Below are 18,303 nucleotides of genomic sequence, written 5' to 3' on the forward strand. Positions count from 1 at the left end.
ATAGAGAAAGAGGAAACCCTCCCCGAATCATTCTATGAAGCCAGTACCACCCTAATACCAAAACCAGGAAAGGACATAACCAAAAAAGAAAACTACAGACCAATATCCCTGATGAACATAGATGCTAAAATCCTTAACAAAATATTAGCTAACCAAATCCAACGACATATCAAAAAGACAATCCACCATGATCGAGTGGGTTTCATACCAAGGATGCAGGGATGGTTTAACATACTCAAGTCAATAAATGGGATATACCACACAAACAGAATTAAAAACAAAAATCACATGATCATCTCAGCAGATGCAGAAAAAGCATTCAACAAAATCCAGCATCAGTTTATGATTAAAACTCTTACAAAAATCAGCATAGAAGGAATACAGCTCAATATAATAAAAGCCATCTTATGACAAGCCCACAGCCAACATAATATTGAATGGGTAAAAGTCGAAAGCATTCCCTCTGAGAACTGTAACAAGACAAGGATGCCCGCTCTCACCACTCCTCTTCAACATAGTACTGGAAGTCCTAGAAAGAGCAATCAGACAAGAGAAAGAAATAAAGGGCATCCAAATCGTTAAAGAAGAAGTCAAACTGTCACTGTTTGCTGATGGATGATATGGTTGTTCACCTAGAAAACTCTAAAGACTCCTCTAGAAAGCTCCTAGAACTGATTAAATAAATCAGCAAAGTTTCTGGATATAAAATTAATGTACACAAATCAGTAGCTCTCAACTCAAGAACTCAACTGCTTTTACAATAGCTGCAAAAACAAAACAAAACAAAACAAAACACACCAAAATGAAAACTTAGGAATACACCTAACCAAGGAGATGAAAGACCTCTACAAGGAAAACTACAAACACTGCTGAAAGAAATCATAGACAACACAAACAAATGGAAACACATCCCATGCTCATAGATAGGTAGAATCAATATTGTGAAAATGACCATACTGCCAAAAGCAATCTACAAATGCAGTGCAATTCTCATCAAAGTACCACCATCATTCTTCACAGAACTAGAAAGACAATCCTAAAATTCACATGGATACCCCCACAAAAAAAAAAAAAAAAAAAAGCCCACATATGCAAAGCAAGTCTAAGTAAAAAGAACAAATCCTGAGGCATCACATTATCTGACTTCAAACTAAACTATAAGGCCAGAGTCACCAAAACAGCATAGTAATGGCATAACAAAAGGCACACAGACCAATGGAAAATAACAGAGAATCTACAAATAAACCCGAACACTTACAGTCAACTGATCCTTGACAAAACAAAAACAAAAAGTGGGGAAAGGACACCCTTTTCAACAAATGGTGCTAGGATAATTGACTAGCCACACGTAGGAGAATAAAACTGGATCTTCATCTCTCACCTTATACAAAAATCAACTCAAGACAGATTACAGACTTAAATCCAATACCTAAAACTATAAAAATTCTAGAAGATAACATTGGAAAAACCCTTCTAGACATTGGCTTAGGCAAGGATTTCATGACCAAGCACCCAAAAGCAAATGAAATAAAAACAAAAATAAACTGCTGGGACTTAAACTAAAGAGCTTTTGCACAGCAAAAGGAACAGTCACCAGAGTAAACAGACAACTCACAGAGTGGGAGAAAACCTTCACAATCTATACATCTGACAAAGGACTAACGTCCAGAATCTACAATGAACTCAAACAAATCAACAAGAAAAAAATCCCATCAAAAAATGGGCTAAGAACAAAACAGAAAATTCTCAAAACAAGATAAACAAATGGCCAAACATATGAAAAAATTCTCAACATCATTAAATGATTAGGGAAGGGCAAATCAAAACCACAATGCAATACTACCTTACTCCTGCAAAAATGATCATAATCAAAAAAATCAAAAAATAATAGATGTCGGTGTGCATGTGGTAAACAGGGAACACTTTTACACTGCTGGTGGTACAACCACTATGGAAAACAGTGTGGAGATTCCTTAAAGAACTAAAAGTAAAACTACCATTGATCCGGCAATCCCACTACTGGGTATCTACCCAGAGGAAAAGGAGTCATTATACAAAAAAGATACTTGCACACAGATGTTTATAGTAGCACAATTTGCAACTGCAAAAACATGGAACCAATCCAAATGCCCATCGATCAATAAGCGGATAAAGAAACTGTGGTGTGTATGTATATATATGTGTGTGTATACATATGATGGAATACTACTCAGCCATAAAAAGGAATGAATTAATGGCATTTGCAGCAACCTGGATGAGACTGGAGACTATTATTCTAAGTGAAGTAACTCAGGACATCGGATGTTCTCACTCCTAAGAGGGAGCTAAGCTATGAGGATGCAAAGGGATAGGAACGACACAATGGACTTCGGAGACTCAGGGGGAAAGACTGGGAAGGGGGTGAGGAATAAAACACTATAAATAAGATGCAGTGTATATTGCCTGGGTGATAGGTGCACCAAAATCTCACAAATTACCATTAAAGAACTTACTCATGTAAACAAACAACATCTGTTCCCCAGTAGCCTATGGAAATAAAAACTTAAAAAAAGGGGAATTACAGGAAGAATCTATTAGGGTGACTAACAGTACCTAGTAGCAGGTATTTGCATACAATGTGCTTAACATAAATTGGTTTTAACTACACATTAAAGGCTTTGGAAAGGACATGTCTTTGGTAAAACTTCATGAGTAATTTATTATTAATCTGAAAGAAAACATTTTTAAAAATCCGATTATTTTGACTACTAACTACTTTGCGCGTGTGTGTGTGTGTGTGTGTGTGTGTGTGTGTGTGTGTGTTTGCCGTAACTGGCCTTACTTGGTGGTTTTACTGCTGGTTTTACTGCAAAGGCTCCATACAGGGTCCCCAAGTCCTGGGCAAGGTTTTAGAAACTGAACTAACAAGAAGAAGTTAACAGAGTCTGGTGAATTGGGAAGAAAGACCAAGAAATATGGGTACTTCAGAAGAGATATTCTGGGTTCAATGGAGAATACAGGGCAGGAAGATGTGACAGGGAGGTGCAGTGAGTGTGCCTGAAACCTAAGCTGAAGGAAGGGAGGAGAAGGTACTGGCATGAGGGGTCCCTGGGCAGAAACTCTTCAGCAGGCCTTGAAGTTTAGTACATGGAATACCACTATTTAGCACACAGGTGTGATATGAGGTGAGGGACCACCTTTCCGATCTTGGTTTTCTCATTTATTACAAAAAAACAAAAAAAAAAGGAGATGAGACTAAATGATTACTAAGGCTCCTTCTAATTCCGGTGGTGTGTGTTTCTATTATCTACACACAAATTTTCATGATTTAGCCTTTAATTCAAACAAAGCATTTCTAACCATCTCTCAGTGTGGCTTGCTTTCATAAACTCAAGTGAGTACAGCCCAGGACAGCTATCTGGGGTGTTTCTTATGATACTGGTTTAAAATAAGAGGGCCAAGCTCAGGGTGCAGGTTTTTACCACTCTAGCTAGACACACACGTGACATATGACTAACAACACAGGAATATGCTTCATCTGCAAACAGAAAAGAGTCTATGGGATGGCAAAACTCTTTAAAACACAGCTTTGTTGACCAATTATAGGCTACATGGTAGCCTACCATGAGTTAAATCATCATCTGTTTTTGGTGAACATATTTGAACATTTCCCATGTTTTCCTAGAATGTGTTAATCAACTACAACCTGTGGGGGGCAGCTATGAAAAATCTATAGCTGAATCATACTTAGTGATGAAATGCAATGTTTTCTACCTAAGATCAAGGAAAATGCAAGATGACTCAACACTTCTATTCAACATCATGCTGGAGGTGCAATAAAGCAAGAAAAAGAAAAGGCATACAGATTGGAAAGGAGTAAAACTGTATTTGCAGATGACATGATCATGGATGTAGAAAATCCTAAAGAATTGAGAGCTAACAAGTTAAATTTAGCAAGACTGCAGTAAAAAAAAAAAAAAAAAAAAAAAAAAAAAAAAAAGATATAAGATTGTATTTCTAAGTGGTAGCAAAAAAAAAAAAATCTAAAAATAAAACTTTTAAATTCCACTCACAATATCATCACAAACTAAAATATTTAGGAATAAATTTAACAAGATATGCATTGAAAATTTAAAATGTGGCCGAGAAATTAAACACCTAAATAAAGAATTACAATATTAAGATGGCAATTCTGTGAATCTTTTTGCAACATGGTTAAAATTTTAAAGTGGGAACAGACTCTTCATAAAAGAAGATACTATGAGTGACCAAAGAACATATAAAAAATATGTTCAACATCATTGGTCATTAGGGAAATACAAATTAATATACCATAAGATACTACTACACAGCCACTAGAATACCTAAAGTTAAAAAGGCTGACAATATTAAATGCTGGCAAGAATAGGAAGAAACTGGAACCCTAATGCATTGCTAATGGGAATATAAAATGGTATAAGCTTGGAAAAGATCTTGGAAGTTTCTTAAAATGTTAAAGGCACACTTACCATTTAACCTAGCAATTCCATGCCTATGTATATACCCAAGAGAAATTAAAACACATGTCCACACAAGACTTGAGAACAAATGCAGCTGTATTCATAATGGCCCCTAACTGGCAACAACCCAAGTGTATGTCAACTGGCAAATGGATAAACACATGTGGTATATCCATACAATGAAATACTACTCAGCATAAAGAGGAATGAACTACTGATATATAATATGGATGAATTTCAAAAACAATATACCATGTAGATAAAAGACTACAGACTGTATGAATCCATTGATAATAAAATCCTAGAAAAGATGAAACTATAGCAACAGAAAGCAGATCTTAAGTGGTTGGCTGGGGTGGAAGAGAATAGGGATCGACTAAAAAGGGGCATGAGGGAACTTTTTGGGACGACGGAGGTATTGTACAACTGAATTTGGTGAGGGCTGTACAACTTACACAGATCTATTAAAACTCATTCAACTTCTGAAAAAAGATTTTAAAAAGAAATAAAAAATGTAATAAGAACTAAAAAATCAGGGTCTGAAACAAGATTAAAGAAAAAAAGTAATAAAACTCATTCAACTGTAAAATGGATGAATTTTATGGTATGTAAATTATTTCTCAAAAAGCTGTTTTAAAAACTTTACTAAACAAAGAATTAACTAAAACTGTTTACTACTGGAACTAAAATAAAAGACACTAATAATTCACTTCCTTTTATAATAATCTTTCTTCCCATAAAAAAAGGTATTCTAAGCAGGATAACCTATCAAATAGCTTTGGGAACATTATTTTTTTTATTTTTTTATTTTTTGAGACAGAGTCTCCCTCTGTCACCCAGGCTGGAGTGCAGTGGCTGGATCTCAGCTCACTGCAAGCTCCGCCTCCCGGGTTTATGCCATTCTCCTGCCTCAGCCTCCTGAGTAGCTGGGACTACAGGCGGCCGCCACCTCGCCCGGCTACTTTTTGGATTTTTTAGTAGAGATGGGGTTTCACCGTGTCAGCCAGAATGGTCTCGATCTCCTGACCTCGTGATCCGCCCGCCTCGGCCTCCCAAAGTGCTGGGATTACAGGCTTGAGCCACCGCGCCCGGCTGGGAACATTATTATTGTGCTGTTACTGCCACTAAGATTAGATTATAAAGTAGCTGCAGGTCTGCTAAAAAGATGGAGACTTATCTCATGCCATGGGATAAGGGTCTTCTGCCATACCTGTCAGTAAGGGATGGGTGCGGATGTGACACAGGCTGCAATGAATGTGCCCTGCACATTTGGTCTTGTAAGAAGAGCTCAGTCTTTGATACTCCTTTGCTTAGGGAGGGGGAGTTCCTCATGTTTCTGACATCTCTCTACAGCCCTGTCAAAGGACATATGGTAGGCTGGGTCTCTGGGACAGTACTGCACTAATGGGCTAAATACATGGAGTTCGTGTTCAGTAAAAGGTTTCATTTGTTTTGTTCTAACATCTCAAGTTGCAATTTGCAGAGAAGCAGCAGAGGGACTAATCTATTTGGTTTTAGACTGGAACACTTACACATCAAAGATTAAATGAGGAATACAGATAGCATACTTATGCTTAGGTGAAAAGTAGAGTGAGAGTGAAGGGAAGAATATAGCAAAGGAAGAAAATTTTCTCAGAATTTGCCTCAAGATGTCTAATTACCCTTAGCTCTCACATATATAATAACTCCCATCAAAAGGTTGTGGAACTTTTTTTCCTTTTGGGAGGATGGATGGGACACCTCCTTGTCTTGAGTCACACATAACATACACCCCAATTGTTGCTGTCTTAGGAGTACCGGAGAAGCTTTAGTCTTTTGTCACCCAGACTCAGCGTATAAATAGGACTTCCTGAAGGCTGGGGTCTTTTGCTGAACCATGCTCTATCCCTACAACTCATGGTAGAGCACGGACGCTCCACACAACAGCAATAATGATAACACTTCACCAGTCAAATCGGTTTTGGTCATAATAAAAGATCTCAGGTGTTTTTCTGCATAGCAGGGTTTTCTGGTGGATCTACGCTAGAACACTGTCAACAGAATAAGGCTTTTTAAAAGAACATATTGCCTCACTTTCTTTTAGAGACATAGGACAGAATGCCAAATGTTCCTGACAGGTTCACACTTGGATGAGGATTAAAATTAAGGCACAGACGCGTGGGCTGATTTCAGATGCTGGTGAAATGGATCAGCCTGGTAACTGCATGTCCCCATGTGTCCTAATCACTGCAGCTCCTTGCTCCACTCAAGACCTTATGGATATCACTGTTCACTTTGCAGTCCCTGCAGTGGCAGCAACAGTTGTGACACATGCACATTCCTTTTCACTCAATCAGTTCACATTCTCTCTAGATCATTCCCTTAAAAAGATTCAACAACCTCCATGGCTTTCCAACATGTTGAATGTTTCTAAAAGTCATTAGATCATGTTGATTGTATTCAAAACTACTGACAGCTTCTCACTATAAACTAACATCCAAACTCCTCAGCCTGGAATCTGGAATCCTTTTCCTCCCTTTCTAACAGTCTGTCCTCATTTGACCCCAAGACTTCAGCCAGCTGAACAGAGGTCATCTCCTAAACATCAGCTTTGCCCAAGCATCCCCTCATTTCCCATATGTGAGTCCCAACTTTCCTTTAAAGCCCCAATTGTAAAAGCTTGTCCAGAATCTTGAGTTGGAATTAATCTCTCCCTCTCCATATCACTATAACATAGGCTTATACCTTGAGAAATGCTTATGGTAGGCTGTTCCAGGTGTCAGTTATTTTATGTATGTCTGCCTTCCTTTTGGAAGTCCAGCAAATACCTACTTGAGTGCACATTAAAATCACCTTGGGGGTCCGTGGAGAAGTGGCTGATTCCAGGATTGGGGAAATTTAGGGACACATGCTGTTATGCCAAAGAATAAGGGAATGTTCCTAACCCCTCCCCCCACCACTGAAAAAAGATGTGAAGTATGTCATAAGAGCAAAGGAGCGAGCAGAAAGTAACTTCCACTGGCTAAATCCGGGACAATTTGAGCATCAAAATAATTAAGTCCAGTTAGTTGTCCATATCCATGGGTTCCGCACTCAACAACCACGGATCAAAAATGTAGTTAGGCCTATGATGGCTGTGTCTGCACTGACACATACAGATTTCTTCTTTTTGTCATTATTCCCTAAACAACATAGTACGTAACAATTTACATAGCATTTACATTGCATTAGGTATTATAGGTAATCTAGAGATGACAAAGTATATGAGAGGAGGTACACAGGTTATGTGCAATGCTACACCATTTTATATCAGGGACTTAGGCATCCTTGAATTTGGTATCCATGGGAGGCTCTGGAGCCAATTCCCTGCAGATACCAGGGGACAACTGTACCGTAACAAATCATAAACCATTAAAAAAAGGTAAGAGCCCATGAGTCCATACCAGTAACAGATAAATAAATGGGGGAGAGGAGGTGGCTTCACTTTCAGAAGAATGCTGACTGCCAAATAGTAAATGCTGAGGGAGTGCTAGAGTTAGTAAATCATCATTTTGCAACCCTCCTAGCAGAGATTGGATTAGGCAAGAATCATCAACGGATGATGAATCTAGGGGAAATTTTTCACGAGGAGCAGAGCATTTACTTGGTCTTAAACCTGTTTTCCCACAGACTGCTTTATAGGTGCAAGGGGAAAAATAGTAACTACCTAGTGGAGCAACCAGGGAATGCCTCGACTAGGTAGGTGTATCAAAATTAACATCAACAGTGAGGGCTGATGGACATCTGTGTCTCCCATAAAACCCTGAGAAGGACACATGATTATTTATGTAGTAGACTGGGTGGGAATTCGTAGCCTGAATCTAATTATGAAGAAATATCAGAACAAGGAGTGTTCTATTAAAACCCCAAATAAGGAGTGTTCTATTAAAAAATAGGTGAGAGGAGGGATAGAGGGTTGTATTCTTTAAAAATGTCAATATCATAAAAAACAGACAGGCTATGAAAACACTCCATGGGAACGTGTTCTACCAAATCAGAACCTCTGGGGGTGGGTCCCAACAATCTGTGGTTTTAACATTTTCTCCAGGTAAATTCTGATGCTCGCTTAAGTTTTGTTTTTGTTTTTCAGTTTTTAAGAGACATGGTCTTTCTCTGTCGCCCATGCTGCAGTGCAGTGGTGTGACCAAGATTCACTGCAGCCTCGAACTCCTGGGTTGAAAGCCATCCTCCCACCTTGGCCTCCCAAGTAGGTGGGACCACAGGTGTGCACCATCTTGCCTGGCAATAATTTTCCTAGAGACAGGGTTTTACTATGTTGCCCATCTCTACAAAAAATAGAGAGGGGCAACAAGCTGGTCTTGAACTCCTGGCCTCAAGGGATTCTCCCACCTTGGCCTCCTAAAGTATTGGGATTACAGGTGTGAGCCACAACACCAGGCCCCTACTCAAGTTTGAAACCACAGATCTAGACTGTAAGCTCTTAGATTCTGCATTTCTAGCTCCTATATTCCCCATAAAACCTAACAGAAAAATGCTTTCTACATATTCAGATTTCAATAAATGCTTGATGAATTTGGTTTGACAGTGAATGATAAGGCAGTAATGACCACCGAGACACTTGGAGATGATCAACTACTCCAGAGGCCCCAGCTAACACATCACTTCAGGTTTCTAAAGTGAATAGAAAACTTATTTTGAAAACAATAAAGGATGTCAGATTACTCGGGAGGTTAATAAAAGCACTATTGTCCCCAAAGGGAGCATATCCACTTAGTCTGTTAATGCACCACCAATTGAAAATATGTTAAAACTTACACAGACTCTTCGACTGGTATTTAAAAATTAGTTCTGCAGTTCTAGCAAGCATTGCACAGTGATTAAGAGCCACGAAGGCCAGGCGTGGTGGCTCATGCCTGTAATCCTAACACTTTGGGAGGCCGAGGCAGGTGGATTGCCTGAGCTCAGGAGTTCAAGACCAGCCTGGGCAACACGGTGAAACCCCGTCTCTACTAAAATACAAAAAATTAGCCAGGCGTGGCAGCGTGCACCTGTAGTCCCAGCTACTCGGGAGGCGGAAGCAGGAGAATTGCTTGAACCTGGGAGGCAGAGGGTGCAGTGAGCTGAGATCGCGCCACTGCACTCCAGCCTGGGCGACTCTGTTACCCCCAACCCCCAAAAAAGGAAGCCAAGCTACGTGTATCATGCAAGATCTGCTCAGAGAAGACGGCATTCTTGTGGCTGTGACCCAGATTTGATGAAGATGGCCAGATTTCAGAAGAACATCCTCTAGGTGGCAATTCAGGAGACAAGACTCCTGCAATGAGAATGAGCTGATCAATTTGCCTACTGGGTAGAAAATGAAACAAAAAGATCCATTTTCAGGTACTTGTTTTCTATCTTGAGAAGTTAAACTACTGAAGATGCTCTAAGATGCAGGATATCATCCCAATCTCACAACCACATGCCTTTTCTAATTGGCACCCTGAAAGATTTCACAAGAAAAGGGTGTTACTTTGGTATTGTCGATTTAAAGGTTATCTAGTCACAGTGAGGCAGAGGAGAATTCCTCTTCAAAATTCCTCCTTATTGAAAGCCCATGGAGTGTCTTGGCAATTAACAATTCCTATCACCTCTAGCTGTTCCCTATGTAAGAAGGCTCAGAACTCGCCTTACAAATTGCTCTTTTGAAGATCAAAGGGAAGCTGAATGTGTCTGTGTGTGCTCTCGATGAGACTGTAATTTAATGGAATTTTTAGAGAAGGCTTCACTGGCAGTGTTTGGATGACAGCCCTGGGGCAGAGGATTCAGGGGAGCTTGGCCACTGTTCCCTTTGGAGGTCTTCCCTGCCTTTAATTGGCACCTCATTAGAAATTAATGAAAATGACATCCTCTGTTCTTCCTGCTTTAGGCATCGAATGCTACAAAAAGGCCCATCACAATTCATAACACATTCAATTTATATAGCAATGGCTCTTAAGCATTATTTATGAGATGTGAATTTCTTGTCAGCAGTTAATAACCTGTACAGAATGGAAGGCAAATGGAAGAAAAGATTGCAAATATATATATAAAAAAAGATTTTCTGCAGTGAAGAAGTGTTCTGTTTGAGTTCAAACTACCTTCCTGAGTCTTCACTTTCAGTAGTAAATTACCGTGTTATCCCCCTACTAAAACCTTTCAGGGCAGTTAAACATCTCTCCAACATCCATGCATCCTCAAGGAAATAACTGTACAACTCACCCTTTCCTAGAGAGATCCAAGCAGGCAGGAGGAACACAAGAGCTATTTGTCAAAGACAGTCCCAGACTTTTTTAACGGTATGTTCCCATTGTTGTCCTTATCTTTTGAAGGGTAGCAGTTGACTCAGTAATTTTTCTGGGCACATAAGTGGAATACTCTCAGTGGGTCAAATCGAATGCCCAGCTGTCTCTAGGAAAGTTACATCTTGTTGAGACTTCAGAAAGCTCAGGGCTTTCTTCTCCAACAGAAAAAGTCAAATCTCCCTATAAGTAGACTCTCAGAATTGGGCACAAGCCCAGAGACTACATGTCAGAACATTTAAAAAGGATGCATATTGCAACAAACCCAATACGCATTTAGCAATTCAGCCTCCTGCCCACAAAGGTTAAGAATATGGCAGAGTAATCTATATTTACCAGAGATTAGACATGTGGGCTTTACTTGGGTGAATGTGAAGTCATCTAACATGTATTACTGTTTTTTTTTTTTTTTCAGGTGGATGCTAAGACCTTAGGAAATTAGGTAGTTTGTGTCAAAGCTGAAGGGTAAACTGGGAGACCTGGTTACAATATCTTTATATCTCAGTGCTAAATTGTGCAATCTCCTGTTTGCCTGATAAGGAGAAGAAGCATTAGCCACTGCCGGGGGCAAGACAGCATACTTGATAGACCAATTGCTTGATCCGCTATGGCAAATCCTGTGTAATACCCAGGATTTAGTTACTTTCAAGGAAGAAACAAGAACAGATGGTTCAGGAACATCCCACAATTCTAACTGAGGGACAACCAAAGGCCTATGTTACAAAATCAACAGCTAAAATGACCAAGTAGGCTCACAACACTGGTAACAGACTGAACTGCTCAAATTCCCTGAGTTCACATGAAGACCAAAGCAAGAAACTGCAGATCACAAAAGATGAGGCAGCCTCTTCAGTGTGAAGTGAAGCTAGTTAGCCAGCAGAGCCCAGAGTTTCCTCAGCCAACCACAGTACACCTGCCTTATGTCACCAAGAATTTAAAATTGTCTGGCAGGGTTGATCGAAATAGCCTAATAATAAGGTTCTGAACTTGCCTGGGCCATACTGCATGCATGAACACACAGAAGTCTGAAAACTGCTGTCAGCCTCTGTTCCCACCACCTATCCTAACCTTCTTTACGGTTTCCCAAAAATGCTTAGTACTATAACCAAAATGCCCTAAAAACCTTATCTGGTAACATTTAAGACTCCCCATGCTGGTTCCGGTTTCTGCAGTTGAACATGCACTTCTAATCTTGTGGAGTAACACATACACCAGAATGTGTAACAAACAGGTATCTGGTCATAACAGGAACAGGAGTTCTGACTTAGTTTCTATGAAAAGCTAATATCCTCTCTCTTCCTTCCCATTTCCAATAGGGCAGATAATTGAGGAACCGTAGCAGCAGAGGCTGCCGCTTCAGGAGATGGTAAACTTCCAGTGACTATTACTTTATAACTGCTGAGTGAACTATTTAGTCCTGACTGTCGGCAATAGTACTTGTGGGATATCTTCGGCTGTCCCAGAAGTGAAAGGGGGCTTCTAAAGTTCACTTCTCAGAAAGAAAGAAATAGGATTCTCAGAGGCTACAGTCAGGTCTCACAGTCAGCCTGATGACAGCTGAACTGGTCCTCAAACAATTTTATAACATTATGTTTTAAAACCAGGGAATAAACAAAAGTACAGGAAACTAAATCAGCCTAAAATAATGCCGCTACACAATTTTATTCCTATGTGTCATGATACATGTGGTCATGAAGAGAGAAAAGGCTGACTTAAGTTTTGTTCCACTGCAGGTAGGCATCCCTGTGCAGCAATTCTAAAAGGTATTACACTACAGAATACAGAAGGAAAGGTGATTGTAAAGCTATTTCCGACTGGGTATATGGTGGCTCATGCCTGTAATCCCAGCACTTTGTGAGGCAGAGGCAGAAGGATGAATTCAGCCCAGAAAAAATAAAAATAAAAAAGGCGATTTCAAGGTATTAACTGACTAGATGAACTAAGGTTCAAAGGAAACTTTCTAATCAAAGCTTAATTTAACAGGGAGATGGAGAAAAAAGTCTTCCATAAATAGTAAGTTCATTCAAAATTAACTTAATATCTGAATTTTATGGTACATACTCTGGAATTTTGTTTGTTTGGTAAATTTCTGACGTCGTGAGAAGAAACCAAAGTAGTAAGTGGTGGGGGGAAGCTGAAAGCACTAAGCGGTGAGATGTAGCTCTAAGGAGAGATGCATAAGAACAGGGGGATGTTTTTGTCTTTTTTGCATGCACGAGAATAAAGGGTGTTTAGAGGCAAACATCCTGTACTCCTGATTTCTCAAGCCCCAAACTTACATCGCAGGCACTACTGTAGCAAACTTACAGTACTCAGAAGAACGAAAGACTTCAGCCACTTAATTCCCAAAGCTGGGCCAAGGGATATAGTCTCCATCATGCCACTGGGGGAGATGCTTACCGCAGCGACACGATCCCAATTCCTGCTGCACCAGCTCCAGTTTGGTTTGGCACTGGAAGCACCGACGTCGACTCTTCTGTTTAGATCGACTGGTTTCCTCGGACCGTTCCGTATTCTCCAGTAGTCGTGGCCGTTTTACTGGTGAAGCCTCATTCTCAGAGTGTGAATCTGACCAAAACAACATATTTGGGGATCAGGATTAGTGCTTGGCCTGGCAAGCACAGTTGATTAATGTATTTCCAGGCATTCTCCTGACCGGGCTACTGCCCTTGTCCAGTAAGGAATCAGACCCATGAGAGCCAGTTCTGACTTGCTTGGTTTATATTGCACAAACCATGACAAGCATGTACCTTTAGTGCTGACTTCTAACAAGCTAGGCCTGAGCTGGAGAGGAGAGTGCGGGTGGCTCAACGAAAACCAGTTCTATGTTGTTGTTTTTTTTAAAAAGCTGAGATTCTATGAAGAGACCATTCCAGCTAGAAATGGGGTCCTGTCTTTGTATCCCCTTGCTGGGACGACCTAGATGCTGCCTGTATTGGTTAGGTATCTTTTCTTGGGTATTTGCTTGTCCTCAAGTAGACTGTAATTCTTTAAAGATGGGACTATGTCTAATGTTATCTCTGTATCACTATGCTTTCACAATTCCATTCCCAAAGCCAGTGTTTGATGAGTGATCTGTAATCTTTTATAGTAAAATTACTCATGTTTCTACTCTTAAAGACACAAAAGTCAGGTTCTAATACTGACAAGTAGTTCAATTTGATTCAGAATGAATGAAGGGGCACCTCTGCTGGTGCACATGCAAGCTGCCCTATGACCTCCACTATGGTGTGGTGCAGCAGCAGCACTGGGCACCCCACCTTGAGGTGGAGCCAAAATGGGGTGTACTCTGTGACAACTGTGTCTTATATAACCTCAAAAAAGTAATTAAGATGCAATAAAGTTCTTATCACAGGCAAGGCTATAAATGACTCTTGCCTTCAACAAACTGGGCAGCTCTCTGGGGCTCTGTACTCCTGAAATAGCTGCCTGCATACCCACGACGTACCTCTTACCAAGTTCCAAAGTTGTTCGTGCTAAATTACCTCTAGAAGGGAGTCTCCTAAACAGTCTGCCTCAAAATAATCCAGATGCCACACCTTCTCACCCCTCTGTCACTCCCACCTTGGTCTAAGCCATTACCAACTCATCAAGCCTACTACAAGAGCCTCTTCACTAGTCTCTCTGCTCACCCCGTTGTCTCTACAATCTATTCACCATATAGCACACAAGTGACTCTGTCAAAAATCAAGTTAGAATCATGTTACTTCCCTGCTCAAAACCCTCTAATAGCTCCTCTTGTCAGAGTAAAAGTCCAGATACTTAGACTGTCGAATACCCTGCATGACTTGCCCCACGCTCAGCTCCTGCAGCTTTCCTTCCTTTGCTTATCTACACTAGCCTCCTTATTGTCCCCTACCTGTGGGACTTTGTACCTTCTGTCCCTCTATTTGAAACAATCTTCACCCAGATCTACATGGGATCTTATCTCTTTTATCACCCAGGCCCCCGATGGTAGTTTGCTCACAGTCCCCCAGCCCTGCTGCACTGTAATGGCATATGAAGGCCCTGCATATGCCATTTTTTATATCTCTTTTATATATTTGCTCCAATGTCACATTTTCTTTTAAATTTTATTTTGCAAAGTCACATTTTCACTGAAGGCTTCTTCCCTGATCATCACTTCTAGATCATTGAATCCCCATTCTTAGCACTTCCCCTCCTCTGTTTCCTTGTCTTTTATTCCTCCACAGCACTTATCTTTAACATTATGCCCTAAAAGAAAATAAACTCCAAGAGGGCAGGAAATTTCACCTGCTTTGTTCACTGATGTTCCCTCCATGCCTATGCTCAATAAATATTTCTTGAATGAATGAATTTGTCTCCTAGGCAGTCCTAATGTTCTACTTAAAGTGGGTCTAGTGAGAAGCCACAGCCTGTAGGATGTATTTTAGTGAAGGCTGTCTGTATGCCCTTTCCTAGCCTCCCTGTGTGTGAGGAAGATGCTGCACTTCACCCAAGATTGTTCAGTGGACCCTGATGGTGATGCTGGTAGTTTGCTCATAGTCGCCCAGCCCTGCTGTGCTGTACTGGCATATGGAGGCCCTGCACCATTCTTAGCAACTACAGACTTCATTTTTCATCTCATTTAATTCTTCCAGTCCTACATGACATTTTGCCCCAATACAAACCAACTAAATAAGACCTCTGATGAAAACAACCGAAAGCAAGTTCAGCCTATTTCCCAGCTCTGCTGAGCAAAGCCATCTAGGCCTAGGCCCAGTCAATGTGGTGACTAAGGTGGCCGCAGATAGGACAGGCTCTCTCCCTTCTTCTGCAAGAGCAACAAGCAACAATTTAAATGTAAATCATTACAAAGCAGTCAGCTGAAAGAAATTCACCTTGTATGAGCCACACTGCTCTCTGGGGATGTCCTTTTACACAAACCAGCAATGGCTCTATTTGTATTAATAACTCCATTTAGACCTTTTTTTTTTTTTTTTGTAACGAGAAAATTCTAGAGTAAAAACTGTAACAAAAAATGTTTTTTTCTGAGACAAAGTCCTAAATTCAAAGCATCCTTATAGGAAGTTACTCCCATTGGGAGGCAGGTGTCAGCACAAGATGGGGAGGCAGCTGAAGCCTTTTCATTATTAATATGATTAAAATCTGGAGGGCCCTGGCACAATGCCAGCACACCTCTAATCTAACAGAGAACTGCTCAGACCCTGAGCCCCTTTCTTTCACACCTCTGTGTCTGAAAATGAAGAGTTCACATTTAGAGCTCTTTCTACATGAATCTATCCCAAACTGTCAAACACGTTGTCCATTCGCAAAGCACCCACCTCCATTTCTAAAACAAACCTTTGCTGCAAGGAGAAGACAATTTAATTTCACTGTGTCAATGAAACTGGGGGAAAAAATACAGAAAAGACAAAAAGAATTTGAGTGTGGCAATGTTATCCATAAGCTAACTATGTCCAAATAAGTAAGGGAGTTAGATATGTGAAGAAATTTTTTTTTTTTTAATGTATGAGTCCTATGGCTGAGAAATAGAATTCATATTTACATAATCACAATCGTTAGTCATCACCAAACAACCCACTTTGATGGGTCCCCCCGACCCCTGCCCTGCAAAGTTAGGAGGCCTGTGCAGTTTTCACCTCTTTTTCTCTTAATTCCCCACCTTATCTGACCAATGGGCATTCAACAGCAACACTAAGGAATATCTACATGGTCTCATGCTGAGATTTTCCTTGATCTATTCCACATTAATAAAATGACCACTGAGTTATTTCTTCTGGTAGGCAGTAGGCATGGAATATTCTTGAACAATGAATCCTAAAGGAGGTTTCTGATGCTGCCACAGGTTCTGGTATGATATACTGGTCATCCTAAAAGAACACCATTAAGCCCTAGTCAGTCCTCTGACAATCAATATCCCAGCATCTGTAAAGTCTATGACCAAAGGCATCCATGTATATAGAAAGTCTGGGCCCCAGGAAGCAGTCCTAGATGATTCTAAACCAAGGCAGAAAAAATGTCTAACAGAATGTGTTATGTTTTAGAATCAAGGAACTATTCCAGCTAGTCAGAGATCCACACCTTTGAAGCTCTGGAATATCCCCACTTACTCTTCCCTAGATGAAGATCTGTTAGATGCTCTCTAATGCTCCCTCCCACAAAGAGCGAGGGTAAATAAGCTTCCCAAACTGCTCACTATCCTCCACATGCTATTGTCCAAGAAGGTGACTATGTCTGTGTAATTTCTTGGAGAAGCAAACCATTCTCTGGCATTTTCTCACAAGTCAACTTTTAATGAGAAGCTAATGAAATAAATAGTAATCTATAGAATCATCCTCCTTGCATAAGAAATTTACATTTCCGGCCGGGCGCGGTGGCTCAAGCCTGTAATCCCAGCACTTTGGGAGGCCGAGGCGGGTGGATCACGAGGTCAGGAGATCGAGACTATCCTGGCTAACATGGTGAAACCCCGTCTCTACTAAAAATACAAAAAACTAGCCGGGCGTGGTGGCGGGCGCCTGTAGTCCCAGCTACTTGGGAGTCTGAGGCGGGAGAATGGCGTGAACCCGGGAGGCGGAGCTTGCAGTGAGCCGAGATCACGCCACTGCACTCCAGCCTGGGAGACACAGCGAGACTCCGTCTCAAAAAAAAAAAAAAAAAAAAAGAAATTTACATTTCCTCTGCTAATTAGTTAACTAAACCTTCGTGCCATGGGGCGAGCTGCTTAAATAAGAGAAACAGATGTCCAGGGCAGGGGTTCTAATGACATGATAATGAATTAAATAATTCAACTATTTAAGTTTTAGGTCAATTAGAAAAAGACTACCAGGAAGGAAAAAAAAAAAAAGATCCAAACATGGCTGACATAAAAGGAATCATCTACTGCCCATATTTGAATAAATTAAACTTTAATGATTTACTTTTGCTCACAAGTATCATTGCTTGTTACCCTGAGGCACTGCCAATTTCCTGAAAACACCTAACAGTCTACTTGCCTACTCTGAACTTGGGCAGTAACAGTTAAATGTGGAGAGAGAGGTGAAGAGAAATAACTCTTACATGCAGCTTTAACTGTCAGAAGAAGCGAGTCCTTGCAAGGAGTATGCTCATTAGCAGCAGGAGGAACTCCCGTGCCAAGCTGGAAACCATTCCCACCCCAGGAGTTAACAGTGACTTCTAATTAAGGTCCTTCATAAAGGGCCAACAAAGCAGATTCTTTTTTTTCCAGTATGCTTCTTCTTGAGAACATAATCTAGTGTGGATATACCCATGGAGAGCGCCACTCCCCCATTCCAGGTTCACACTTCTTGGTAGTCACCAGACCCCTGCTTTCTCTGCCAATGTTTAATAGAATGAGAAAGATATCACATCAGAACTAGTCAAAGTAAAGTCTGATCAAGAATCATAATGTGATTAAATAAGGAAGGAAAATCTTAAGAAGGATTTTGCCTATTTAGTTTCCTTGGTTTGAAAGTAACTGCTGCTTAATTTTCGACAGAGAGACAAGTACAGCACAGTCTGTGTCTCGGTATCTAAGGGAGATGGGTCTAGGACCCTTCAAG

General features: G+C 40.6%; 1 protein-coding gene across 8 annotated transcripts in view; it reads right to left on the reverse strand.

Moving 5' to 3' along the window:
* ZFAND3 (zinc finger AN1-type containing 3) overlaps positions 1-18,303 on the reverse strand; it is a 336,158-nt gene that overhangs the window by 23,807 nt on the left and 294,048 nt on the right. For 7 of the 8 annotated variants that reach the window (XM_045390223.2, XM_045390222.2, XM_045390221.2 and 4 more), the window contains one exon: positions 13,178-13,345. The exons of the other annotated variant lie outside the window; for it this stretch is intronic. In XM_045390223.2, the coding sequence (XP_045246158.1) occupies positions 13,178-13,345 (168 nt within the window). The remainder of the gene's footprint in view (positions 1-13,177; positions 13,346-18,303) is intronic. 8 annotated transcript variants of the gene reach the window in all.

Source organism: Macaca fascicularis, chromosome 4, assembly GCF_037993035.2.
Source record: "Macaca fascicularis isolate 582-1 chromosome 4, T2T-MFA8v1.1".
Classification (NCBI taxonomy): domain Eukaryota; kingdom Metazoa; phylum Chordata; class Mammalia; order Primates; family Cercopithecidae; genus Macaca; species Macaca fascicularis.